Source organism: Narcine bancroftii, chromosome 11 (assembly GCF_036971445.1).
Source record: "Narcine bancroftii isolate sNarBan1 chromosome 11, sNarBan1.hap1, whole genome shotgun sequence".
Taxonomy (NCBI): domain Eukaryota; kingdom Metazoa; phylum Chordata; class Chondrichthyes; order Torpediniformes; family Narcinidae; genus Narcine; species Narcine bancroftii.
Genome location: NC_091479.1, coordinates 92,567,759 through 92,581,742, shown reverse-complemented (window position 1 = coordinate 92,581,742; position 13,984 = coordinate 92,567,759). Strand labels below are relative to the sequence as shown.

The 13,984-nt window shown below is 39.4% G+C and overlaps 1 protein-coding gene across 8 annotated transcripts in view; it reads right to left on the bottom strand.

The window, feature by feature from the left end:
- The window catches only part of lrriq1 (leucine-rich repeats and IQ motif containing 1), a 129,731-nt gene that overhangs the window by 67,491 nt on the left and 48,256 nt on the right, over positions 1 to 13,984 (bottom strand). For 7 of the 8 annotated variants that reach the window (XR_011346723.1, XM_069904045.1, XM_069904042.1 and 4 more), the window contains 2 exons: positions 6,643 to 6,716; positions 5,927 to 6,020 (listed from right to left, as the gene is read on the bottom strand). Coding sequence is in view for 7 of the 8 variants with exons in the window: in XM_069904045.1 (XP_069760146.1) it covers positions 5,927 to 6,020; positions 6,643 to 6,716 (168 nt within the window). In the remaining variant the exon portion in view is untranslated. The remainder of the gene's footprint in view (positions 1 to 5,926; positions 6,021 to 6,642; positions 6,717 to 13,984) is intronic. The other variant, XM_069904043.1, reaches the window with a different exon arrangement.

Genomic DNA, 13,984 nt, shown 5'->3' with positions numbered 1-13,984 from the left:
GAGGCAAAGATTTGCATTTTTAGTCATTTGGAAAGATTTGACTCATTTAGGTAAACAGTTAATGAAATCAAATACTGGTCATTGTAAAGCATTCAACTTCCTTTGGTTAGAAAATTAGTAACACATTTAGATTTTTCTACCACAGAATAAGTAAAGCAGAGAATATTAAGGGAAAATTGGATGAATTTGATTCAGAGCAAGATACACACCTCAAGAGAGATTAGGGCAACAAGATTTTCTTCATATTTCTAACAAAAAGAACAAATATGGGTTCAATTGGCTGTACTCTATCATTAACAAGCTGAGCCACAAGCTTACAGTTATATCCATTTGTAAAACTTATTTTGACGTACATTGATATTGAGTGCAATGGCTGCTCTGCTGCTGGTGAAGACACAGGAGAGCAAGGGTAGAGAAAGAGCACTGCTCTAAAGGTTTCTAATGGTCATAATGCCGGTAGCTCTGTTTGGGGTTTAAACAGCCCGTTAAAGGAGTCGACAGAATTTGTAAGTAAAATCCTGCAACCACGAGGTCTGTGCCCAGGATGGCCGTACCTGTGCACGGCAGTGGCTGTGAGGGATTGCAGATTCTGGGCAGCAGCGGACCGGAACAAGGCACTAGAAATGGGGAGAACAACCCCTGTTTAGAAGGTGAAGCATGGGAGGTAACCATATAGGATTGTGACCAGGATGGCAGACCAGCGAGTGGCTCAGCGGCTGAAGGACCCATATAGGATGGTGACCAGGATGGCAGACCAGCGAGTGGCTCAGCGACTGAAGGATCCATATAGGATGGTGACCAGGATGGCAGACCAGCGAGTGGCTCAGCGGCTGAAGGATCCATATAGGATGGTGACCAGGATGGCAGACCAGCGAGTGGCTCAGCGACTGAAGGATCCATATAGGATGGTGACCAGGATGGCAGACCAGCGAGTGGCTCAGCAGCTGAAGGACCCATATAGGATGGTGACCAGGATGGCAGACCAGCGAGTGGCTCAGCGGCTGAAGGACCCATATAGGATGGTGACCAGGATGGCAGACCAGCGAGTGGCTCAGCAAGTTGCATTCAGCAAGCTGCTGAAAGCTGGAGCTCAGGTTGTTGATGGATAGAACAGGAGTCTGCGTGGCTGCAGAGGCTGTGGGAGCACAAGAGGTGAATCCGTGGACACGGTGCCTCCGAAGGGACACACTTTTGCTTCTCTTTCTCTTGTACTGTAAAGGGTGCTGAGCAATACTAATGGTGACTCTTCGTCTACCTTGCAGCAGGAAAAAGATAAAATATATCATGTATGTTACATTTTAAATGTTTTATTGCATGTCAATAAAATGAACTTTGAACCTTCATACTCACCTTTGGCCATCCAGAACATATCAAAAACTGGTAAGCAACATGAGAAAAAGAGATAGTGGGGTTAAAACATTCCCATGCCGAAAAGCTATGTTGAACATAAGATGTTGAAACAGAAAGTCTGCACCATTATGTGTATCAGACTTGCGGTCTTATTCCTTCACGACAGAACACAAGGATGAGGTACAAGGGACAAGCACATCCAGACCTCCTAGGTCTGCACTGGAGGATAAATCTAAAGGTTTCAAGTTTGGGACAATTTGGAACATTGGAGGAAGGTGGGTATAGTTTTGACCTGGTGCATTTAATCTTGCCACTTATAAAACTCTCCTGGACACTCATCTTTCTGAGGACCACCACCACTTTTTACCCATTTGTCTGAATCACACTCATCATCTTCATATCAGGTTGCATTGCAGGAGAGGTATATGTATTCAGCATACAAAATGTCCCTTGGAGCATGGCCATCAATCCTATGAGCACAGATGTCCATTACAATCATCAATGTTTTTGTACTGAATGTACATTGATGAAATTAGCACAACAGGGACCTCTAAATTGGTGATATTTGTCCTGCTAAAAGATGCCTATTTTGAATCTGAGAAACTGAAGATGAAACTTTTAAATCTTTTCTTATGTCCTGCTTATGTTGCCCAGGCCTTCCAAATGGAGATGAGCGAACAAAGCACGGGTAAACTTGCAGTTTCGTGTTAATATTCTTGCTAAACTTGTACATAATAGGGGCAGCTTTCGCAAATGACAGCAGATTTCATTATTAAGTGAGCGGCTGCTAGGTATTATGAAGCCTGGACAACTGAAGCTGACAACAACCTCAAGTAACACATTATCAATGTCAATTGATGGTGCGATGGTAGGGTCAAGAGCCATGACTTTATTCTCTTTGATGCCAATGAACAATCTGAACTCTTCACATGTAAGAGAGTCCTTTTTATTCATTGCTGGAGATGTTACTTGATGTGGTACTTTGGTATGGCATTGCAGACATGGAAAAACATTCTGATCTGAATCTGAAGCACTTTTGACTAGGTATCAAATTTATTGTCAGAGAACATGCATAATATCACATACAACCCTGAGATTCTTTTTCTTGCAGACCAGGCAGAAGAAAAAGATATACTACATACCCACACACATACATACTAAAGAGAGAAATGTAAACAAAGAAAGACCGGTCAACAAACTGACTGGAAAAACAGCAAAAAAAAAATAGTAATAAATAATGTGTAAAGTAAGAGTGGAGGCATTAGGTATAAATAAGGAGGTAGTGAAATGGATTCAGCAGTGGTTGGATGGAAGGTGTCAGAGAGTAGTGGTAGAAAATTGTTTGTCCAATTGGAGGCCGGTGACTAGTGGAGTTCCTCAGGGTTCGGTCCTGGGTCCACTATTATTTGTTATATATATTAACGATCTGGATGTCGGGGTGGAGAATTGGATAAGCAAGTTTGCGGATGACACAAAGATGGGTGGTGTTGTGGACAGTGAGGTAGATTACTGCAGATTAAAAGGTGATTTAGGAAGGCTGGAGGTGTGGGCTGAGAAATGGCTGATGGAATTTAATACAGATAAATGTGAGGTGCTGCATTTTGGAAAGGCAAATTTAAATAGGTCATATACATTGAATGGTAGACAATTGAGGAGTGCAGAGGAACAAAGGAATTTAGGAGTTATGGTAAATAGTACCCTCAAGGCTGATACTCAGGTAGATGGTGTGGTGAAGAAGGCACTTGGAATGTTGGCCTTCTTAAATCGGAGTATTGAATTCAAGAGTAGGGAGGTTATGATGAAATTGTACAAGGCATTGGTGAGGCCAAATTTGGAGTACTGTGTACAGTTTTGGTCACCAAATTATAGGAAAGATAAACAAAATAGAGAGAGTGCAGAGAAGGTTCACGAGAATGTTGACAGGATTTCAGGGTCTGAGTTACAGGGAAAGGTTGTGCAGACTGGGGCTTTTTTCTCTGGAGCGTAGAAGATTGAGAGGGGACTTGATAGAGGTGTTTAAGATTTTAAAAGGGACAGACAGAGTAAATGTGGATAGGCTTTTTCAATTAAGAAAGGGGGAGATTCAAACTAGAGGACATGGTTTAAGATTGATGGGGGAAAATTATAAGGGGAACATGAGGGGAAATTTCTTTACGCAGAGGGTGGTGGGGATGTGGAATGAGCTTCCGGCAGACGTGGTCGAGGCGGGATCATTGGTTACATTTAAGGAAAGACTGGATTGTTACATGGATAGGAGGGGACTAGAGGGGTATGGACCAGGTGCTGGTCAGTGGGACTAGGAGGGTGGGGATTTGCTAGTAGGGCCGAACTAGCCTGTTCTGTGCTGTAAGTGGTTACATGGTATCATGCAAAGGTAAGGAGCAATAATGTTAGAAAAGTATAGCTTGACCATAGATGACAGAAAGTCGAATTGAAGGGGTATTATTATGAAAAGATCAGTGATGAGAACACAGTTGTTTGTGATATATATATATATAAATGATTCGGACAAAAAATAAAGGAAGTATACAAGAGTATACTAGAGAGCTAAAAAAAATGGCTGAATTGTGGTCATAAGCAAGATTGTCAAAGGACATAGATTAATTGCAAAAAGTTGGTAGAGAAATGGCAAATGGAGTTTAATCCATACAAATGTTAAGAGTTGAACTTTGGCAGGTCAAATCTAAGAGGAAAATATACAGTGAATGTCGGCTCCTGAGGAGCACTGATATACAGAGGGATCTTGAGGTGCAAGTCCATAGTTCCCTGAAAGTAGAAACACAAGTATATAGGGTAGTAAAGAAGATGTACAGCATACTTGCCTACATTTGTCAGGATGTTGACCATTAAAGTTAGGAAGTCATGTTGCAATTGCATAAAACTTTGGTTACATCACATTTGAAGTTTTGCGTGCAATTCTGGTTGCCACATTAGAAAGATGCAGAGGCTTTGGAGAGGATGCAGATGAGGTTCTCCAGGACATTGCCTTAATTGGAGACTATTAGATACATATGGAGAAGTTGCACAAACTTGGATTGTTTTCCCTGGAATGTCAGAGACGAAGAGTGATCTGATAAAAGCATATAAAATTATGAGAGGCGCAGATAGTCAGTCATTTCTCCAGGATGGAAATGTTGAGTACTTCGTGTTACATGAGCAAGAAATGAGCAAGATTTTAGGGAGACCACTCAAAGTATTATGTGCATTTCTGTTTTTCCAGCTATAAAAAAATATATCATTAAGGTGGAAAGGATGCAGGAAAGGTTCAAAGATGTTGTCAGGACTGGAAGACTTGAGATCTAAAGAGAGGCTAGAAAGGCTGGGACTTTTCTCCCTGGAACTTATGAGGCTGAAAGTGACCTTATAGAGGTTTATAAAATCATGAAAGACATAGATAATATAAATTCTCAAAGTGCTTTTGTTTCCCCAAGGTAGGAGAATTTAAAGGAGAGGGGAAAGGTACAAGAGAGTCCTGAGGGGAAAGATTTTCATAAGAGTGGGTAGATATATGGAATGAGCTGCTAAAGGATGTGGTAAAGGTGAGTATAATTACAATGTTTAAAAGCCATTTAAACAGGTAAATGGCCAGGAAAAGATTAGAAGCAGGGGTCCCCAAACTTTTTAAGTTCCTTGACCCTTTCATGGAATCCTTCGGATGCTGGTGACACTGGATGGCGGGGGAGGGAGGTGGTGGCTCTGGACACCACAAAATTTCAATCAACCCCCTCTCACCATTTATTGACCCTCTTTCAACCCCCTGGCATTTATCAGCCCCTTAGATTGTCCCATCGACCCCCAAGGGTTGATATCAACCACTTTGGAGTCTCCTAGTTTAGAGGGATATGGGCCAAATACAGGCAAATGTGATTAACTCAGATGGACAATTTGCTCACATGAACGAGTTAGGACAAAAGGCCTGTTCCTTGCTGTAAAACGATATTACTCTACATCAAATTCTGGATGGCACAGATTATGGTCACAGGGTGATCTTAAAGCAGATTAATGAGATAAATTATGAGGGGAGTGGTAGTACCTGTAATAAGATGGTAAGGGAAGTCAGGGAAGCAGAAATGATTAAAATGTTTAGAAGGCATTTAGGCAGGCACATGGACAGCCAAGGAATGGAGAGATATAGAACATGTATCAGAAGGTGGGATTAATTTAAATTGGCATCACAGTCACTGTGGGCCAAAGAGTCTATTCCTGAACTCTTCTGTTTTCTAAAAAGCAGAGAAAAAAAAAAATTACAGATTACGTCTTGTGAGGGAAGGTGGAGGGAAAGAGCTTGATGGACAAAAGTGAAGTGGCAACAGAATGAGCAATTTTTACATCTTTGGTAAGTATAAATTGAAGGAGACAATTATTTAAAATCAGGATATGCAAGATGCCAGAAGTGAAGGAGAGAACAATATTGTACTAATAGTAACAATCTACATGAATCCTAATTTCTCATTCACAGCTTTGAAAATTCCTTGCAATTCCTCTACCTGCCCAATCTATTGTTCTCCAGCATATTTCAGTATTCACATGGCAGAATCTTGCATGTTAGCTAATACAAAAATATGATTTGGCTCACCTCCAGCCTGATTCTTGCTGAAAAGGATTCTCATCCAGTGTTAACTTCAAGAGGCTATGACATCCTTTAAGAGATAAAAGCAAGCTCTTTAGATCTGTGACAAAGGAAAGATATTCAGAATCAGAATTTATTGTCATGGACAATTCACAAAATTCACTGTTTTGTGGTAGCATCACCAGTGCAAACATTCATTAAAAACCACCTCACAAAATTAATAAAAATACCGCAATAATAGTCAAAGTAAGGCAGTGTCTTTGGTTCATTGATCATTCAGGAATCTGATGGCAGTGGGGAAGTAGCTGTCCTTGTGCCACTGAGTGTTTGTCTTTAGGCTCTTGTACCTTTTACCTGATGGTAGCAGCGTGAAGAGTCTTGACCTGGGTTGTGAGAGTCCACAAGGATAGAGGTTGCTTTCTTAAGACACCACAAAATTGATTTAAACAGATAAAATAAATAATCTGAATAATGTAAATGTTAAAAAGAAAATACATGCTGAAAAGCATGTTGAAAGAGTTTCTGCACCCCCCCCCCCCCTCTGCAGGTCACTGATGATCTCCTTCATCTTTTTTGACACAGAGTTTCAATTTTTAACCATTTGATCTTCAACTCTAAAAGTCATTTGATTAGGACAACAACTAGTCTAACAGATAAGCAGGCGATCACATAAAAATGGACAAAAATAAACAATAAAAGGAAAGTAACAGACGTCGACTTACCTGACAAGCGATTATCGCTAATGTTGAATCTCTCCAACATCTGAAACTCAGACATGGCTGTAAGGCGTGTCAGACTGAAAACAGGAAATGGTGCAGAGTTCAATTATCTATGAATTCCATCTCTAAGTCCTCCCTTTTGGGATAAAAAGCCATTTAATTTTATGAAATTTATGTCAGCTTCCTCATTGACTAGAAATGTACATGGAAATTGTTCACACGAACAAGGACAAACATAGAGAATATCATACATCTGCCTAGTACATTTTGTGTTGTACTGAAGTAAAGTATTTAAAGTCTTCTGGCCTCAATACAAAATTCCACAACTTTAGATAACAACCATCTCCAGATTTTTCTAATTTTATTTCAATTTTTTAAACATCCATCGCATTTTCGCTTTGTAATTTCAGATAATGATTTTCCTTTTCTCATTTTCACTCACTCAGAACCACCCTTTGCTTCCTTCATTGTGTTCCTATTTCACCTTATACAATATATTCTACTTTGTGATTTGCTCATACCCATGCTTCTTTCATTGCATCTTAATATGCATCGTAACATATTTATCCTCAGCTTTTACTAATTCTACTGAAAGATTAGTAATCTCCAATATCAACTGTTTCTCCTTCCACAAATGCTGCTTAATTTGCTGAGTATTTCCAGTGTTTTTTTTTCATCTTTTAGATTTCCAGTATTTGCAATATTTTGCCTGTGATTTTTTCATGTAAAAGGCTCCTATTTCAGTAATAAACCATTACCAAATTATATTTTTAATAGTATAGGATCTACCCAAAAATAACCTTGATAGTGATCTGAATCAATGTGATAGAAAGTTAATCACCATTTAAATGAATAGAAGAATCTCAAAAATATTTAAGAATAATACATCATAGAATACAAAAACATTATGCTGGCATATTTAAATATCTCGGCAAATTGTACAATTCAACTTTTTTTTAAAAAAGCAAACATTATGCCTCTATTGAAAAAGCAAATGCTAATTCTCCACTAAAATTATAGAAAATGTTATGGGCCCAGAGGACCCATAACCCAGCAGCAATAGAAATTCACAAAGACAAATGGTTACTTAAACAAAAGTTGCTTTTAATCATCTTTAAACATGAAAACAGGATCAAACTCTAACTTATTACTATTAACTTAACCCCCTTCTAATTCTAAGCCCACGTGTATGTAATGTGTGTGCAAGTTCAGAAAAGTTCTTTGATTCACAGTCCAATCTCATTTCTCACTCCTCCATGTTCACCAGTATCAGGCAATTCTTAAACTGGGCACAGAATTTAACATTTATGAATTTCACCAGGCTTTGGTGCTTGAAAGGTACATGGTTACTGTTCAGGGAGGTTCTTGTCAGTTTTCAGAGAGAAATTTATTGGTCACTGATTCCTTCCAATCAGCTACTTCAGTGTCTTGCCGAAGAAACTTACTCCATCAAGGTTTTCCAGATGATAACCTTTTTCTTTCATGTCATCACAGAGTTCCTTTTTGTTTCCCTTATTTCAAGAGAAGCATGATACAGCCACCCATCTCCTCTTGTATGGACCATTCAGTCCCAGCTGCTGAACTGTAGAACTCCATCTCTATCACTCAGAGAAAAACACATGACCCTCTTAGAACAGCCAACTGCACCCAGACAGACTGTGGCCCTGGACCTAATCATCCTAATCTGTTTATCTGTTGGTTTCCAAAACAATAATCCATTACTCAACAGCATGTCCAATTAACACTTACTTGTGAACGCCTCATAGGCATTCTTCAAAGTTTTCGCAAAGGCACTCGGAGCCATGACTGTCTGGCTAGAGCAGAGCTCTGGTATTTTAAATGAGATCTGTTTTGAAGTATTTATATCTGAGTGTGATGTAACTAAAAACCCCATAATTTGCCTCCTTTAAAACATATCTATATACAATGTAAAATATAACATAAATCTATCACAAATCTTTTTGCAACATACAAATAACGGGCAATAGTTAATTCAAGCAACCATCAAAAAATAAAATAAAAAGGTTAAAAAATACAGAAGTTTTAAATCAGAATACAGAATTGTTGGAAGCTATAAATTAAGAGTTGATTTGTTGGTTTATATTTAAATAGAACCATAATAAAACCCCCAGTATTAGGCACCCATGGGGATTGGTAGATGCAGCATAAGCTTATTTGCCAGATGCTTGAGATTGCGTGTTGCATGATTGGTGAATTAACCACTAGGGGGTGCCAATTTTAAACTTTTTTTTTACCTATTTATTTTCCACAATTTTTTGCCGATTCCTTGAATTATGGATAATGGAGATCTTACTACATCTTATTCTGTCATTTAAATGTCTCACACATCATCTCGGAACTTATCACTTCCGGTCATATCCCCCGCACAGCCTTCAACCTCATTGTTTCTGAACCCCGCATTGCACAGTTCTACCTCCTATCCAAGATCCACACACCAAATTGTCCTGGCAGATCCATTGTTTCTGTGTGGTCCTGCTCCACCAAACTGGAATCCACTTACCTCTACTCTGTTTTGTTCCCCACCCTGGTCAAATCATCCTTCACATGCCTTCTATCACTTCAACAACTTCTAGAAACTCAACTGCTTCAACTTTACCATTGGAATTCAATTACTATACACCTCCATTCCCCATACAAAAGGCATCAGAGCTCTTTGATTCTTTCTCGACAATAGACCCAACTAGTACCCCCTCCACCACCCTCCTCTGGCTGGCAGAACTTGTCCTACCCTCAATAACCTCCTTTGACTTATCCCATGTTCTCCAAGACAAAAGGGTAGCCATGGGCACCAGCTACACCTTCCTTTTTTGTTGGCTACATGGAGAAATCAATGCTACAAGCTCCTCAACTCTTCCTCCCCGACATCAATGAATAATTTAGTGCTGCCTCATTCATGCACCATTGATGAGCTCATTGACTTTATCCATTTTGGTCCCATCTTCCACCTGACCTCAAATTCATTTGGTCCATCTTTATCAACACTGTCCCCTTTCTTGATCTCTCTGTCTCCACCATACAAGACAAACCCTATCTACATATCTACAAACCAACCAATTCACACCCTGTCCTCTGTAAGGATTCCATTTCATTCTCTCCATGCCTCTGCCACATCTGCTCCCAGGATCATCTTCTATGCTGGATCATCAGAAATATCCTCCTTCAAACAAGGTAGTTTCCCCTGTCACCACCAACTCAGCCCTTACCTATATATTCTTCATCACCCATACATCTTCTCTGATCCCCTCCATCCTCAAACACAAGAGCAGGATTTCCCTTGTCCTCACTGGCCACCACATTGAACAAATCATCCTCTGCCATTTCTGTTGCCTACTACGTGATCCCACTACCAGACACATCTTCCCTGCTCTTCCTCTCTTTGTCTTCCGCAGGGCTAATTCCCTCCATGACTCCCTTGTCCACTCTTCCCTTCCCACCAATCACTTTCTTGGCATCTACCCCTGTGACTGCAGGAGGTGCTCCAGTTGCACCCACACCTCCTGCCTCACCACCATTCAGGGCCCCCAAACAATCCTTCCAGGTGAAACAATGCTTCACGTGAATTTGCAAGGGTCATCTACTGCATCTGGTGCTACTGTTGTGGTCTCCTCTACATTGGAGAGTCCAGACACAGACTAGGAAATCGATTCATTAAGCATCTTGGCTCCATCCGCCGCAATAGTGGGGATCTCCAGTGGTCACCCTTTTCAATTCCCCACCCTTTTCCCTTGCCGACATGTCTGTCCGTGGTCTCATGCACTGCCAGACTGTGACCACTGTTAGGTCTGCTTTGTTCATGAATGAGTGAGACAAACACCAGACTGAGTTGAAATCAGGGTTCTTTGTTCTTTATTACCGGATTGTAACACTTGCAACTAACAATGTTAGTCGGAGAATGCATTCTGCCGTTATCAGCAAAATGGTGATTTTTTATACCCTTGGATACGTGCTTAGAACATCATCATATCATTACTTGTCCAATGACTAAAACTGTTGCTATCCTTTCCCTGCTAGCTTCCTGCCTCTCAATCCATCAATGTCTCTCTTATCTTGTAAGTACAAGGATGCATTCACATCTTGTTACAGCCCTGCACAGGGTAACTCCTTACACATTCCCATCTCATGATGTTTTACCTAACAGGAGTACAAGGACACCTCCCCTTCTTGTTACAGCCCTGCACAGGGTAACTCCTTACACATTCCCATCTCATGATGTTTTACCTTACACCACCCACAAATTGGAGGCACACCTCATATTCCATTTGGCCATCCTCCAACCAGATGGCATTAACATCAACTTATCCCCGTCTCCTTTCTTGTAGTGCTCTCTCTCTCTTCCCTTTTCTCTCTTTCTCTTTTACCATTGCTCTGCATTCACAGACACAAAATTCCTCCCCCCCACCAATAACACCAATAAATGTTCATCTTTCCTTTCTCTTAGCCTCTTAATATCCAATTTTGTTTGTGGCCTGTATTCCTCCCCATTCCGTTTATTTTATTCAGGTGCCTGACTGGTTGTTCTCATACCTTAAAGGGCTCAGTCCTAAAACACGAGTAATACATCTTTATCTTCTATGGATACTGCGAGACCGGAGTTTCTTCAGCATTTCTGTATTTTTACTGCAATCACAGTGACTTCAGACTTGTGTGTTTTACTCAATGCCCTCTGGCTCCCCCATTTGGCTGAATTAAGGTTTTACCTCTCAGAATTTGCCATCTTTGAGACATGAAGGTTTTCTTAATTATGGTCAATTTAGATACTGTTCAAGAAGCCCAAAATATATTTCGTTTATATAATTTTTTACACAATTATACAAACAATGAAAATATTTCTTTCAAAAGCAAAATTTCACAGGTCTGAAACATTAATAGGAAATGTTACAAATACTCAGCAACAAGTTGTGCTGAGAATTACTAGTATCCTCTGAACTTAAATATTTTATTTTTCTCTGAGTATGAAATAAGAACAAAAGTGACAATAAGGACCCTACAAGTTTCACACGTGTTCCCTTGTGTCGATAGATGAAAGGAAAAAGTGGATAATTACATGGAGGGGAGAGGATTGGAGGGGTATGGACCAGGTGCTGGTTAGTGGGACTAGGAGGGTGGAGATTTGTTCCGGCATGGACTAGTAGGGCCAAACTGGCCTGTTCTGTGCTGTATATGGTTATATGGTTATGGAAAGCACACTGGGTTGATTCAAACGGGTGAAATAAAATTCATAAATATGTAACATTCAACCAACCACATAATATGCCATTTAAATACAAGGACTGCCTAAAGAAATCTCTTGGTGCCTGCCACATTGACCACCGCCAATGGGCTGATCTCGCCTCAAACCGTGCATCTTGGCGCCTCACAGTTCGGCTGGCAGCAACCTCCTTTGAAGAAGACCGCAGAGTCCACCTCACTGACAAAAGAGGAAAAACCCAACACCCAACCCACCAATTTTCCCCTGCAACCCCGTCTGCCTGTCCCGCATCGGACTTGTCAGCTACAAACGAGCCTGCAGCTGACGTGGACATTTACCCCCTCCATAAATCTTCGTCCGCGAAGCCAAGCCAAAGAGAAGAAGAATGTTAACATCACATTGTATAAGCTGCTGTACAATGTAATTTTCATTGTACACATTTGCAGTTGATCCAACAAGTGTGAAATTCTTTTTCATTAAAAATAATTTGAAAACCACATATAGAATGACTATATGTGAATCTCCTTGCAAATTTCCAAATATATTTTGACATATGACAAAAAAATGAAAAAAATCACATAACTAAAGTACATGTATTTAGAATTTTGTATACATTCCATCAAGATAACGTTTCAATCAGAAATTAATAAAAATTTTTGAAATCTATGTTGTAAGATGTTTTCAAACGTGTCAAAAGACATTTTAGTAAAACATGATACATAGCATTTTTAAAACTGCAATGCATTTTATATCTAATACTCAAAAACATACTCTTTTTCACATTTGGAATTGGAATATTTTATAAAATGATCACATTGTTTATCAGGAGGAGAATTCCTCACCCCTGAAATATAGTTATAGATGGTGAGAGTATGAAATTGAAAACCTATACCGTCTGAAAGGTTAAGTAAAAAAAAAATGAAAAATTATTTCAACTAGAAATACACTTCAAATAATACCAGTTCTGAAGTAAAGAATATTCCAAAGTGTGAGGCGAACCTATTTTATGGTACAAGAATAGCTTATAGAGAGCCATATGGTTGCAGTGGATCAAATCTTAATGTTCTTATTTATTTCCCACTAGCCAACATGTAGAAAAAAAACAAGCACCATCTCAATGACAACGGACTGGCAAACGTTACTCTTTTCTTCAGATCAATCAACTTCCATTTGTTTAGGATCCCAATGTATTCCAATTGTTTAATTTCTTCATACATCCTTGCCGACTACCATCTACTGCTTAAACTGGGCTTATTACCAGTTATAAAATATGCCCACATTTAATAATTCCATGAGATTAAATTTTGTAAAAATCTCCTAAACATCAACATTGACACTCATTACAATCAAATAATTTTGTGATTAATTTTTTAAAAAAAGCCATATTTAAAATAAATTAAAAATTATCTGAACCTGTAAAAAGTTTTCTTTCCTGTCTAACACCCTGGCATTAATTAAAATGACAAAAAGTTGAGTTGTGAACATTCTGGACACACCACCAGTTGTATCAAACTACATTTTGGTTCGAGAAAAATTTCGAAAATGGTAAAACAAGCATTGGTCTGAATTCTCTGAGTGACTAAGAATTCCTATCTTGTTGTTAACTTGTCTTCTTGATTCTTGTCAACTTTGGGCTGCATCTGGTAGAGCATTTTCCTTCAATACTCTGCGTCCAATTTAAGAACTGGTCTTGCCATAGTACCAAAAAGGATTTTGGTAGGTGAAAATTTAATTTTAATTTGCTGAAAAATTCAGCCCTCACCAAGTGAGGTGGTTTGAAAATTCTCTTCCATTCAGCACGATTGGTTAAGAATACTAGGTACTAGGTTGCTTGATCATTATTTTTAATCATAATAACAAGTGGAACCCTTGCTCATAATATTACTAGGAAATTGAAGTATATTTCACAGATGAAGGTCATGTTGACTAGAATGAAACCTTCTGAATGTGTTCCAAAATGATGAATTGCTGAAGTAATCTCTCAACTAGATGGGTTTGTTGGAACACTGCTATCAGGACAAAGTCACTTGGTTGCTGTATTTGAAATAAGCATTTATTGGCAGAGTATTCCACAGTTTGGCGGGCAGCAGCCTCCTTTGAAGAAGACCGCAGAACCCACCTCACTGACAAAAGGCA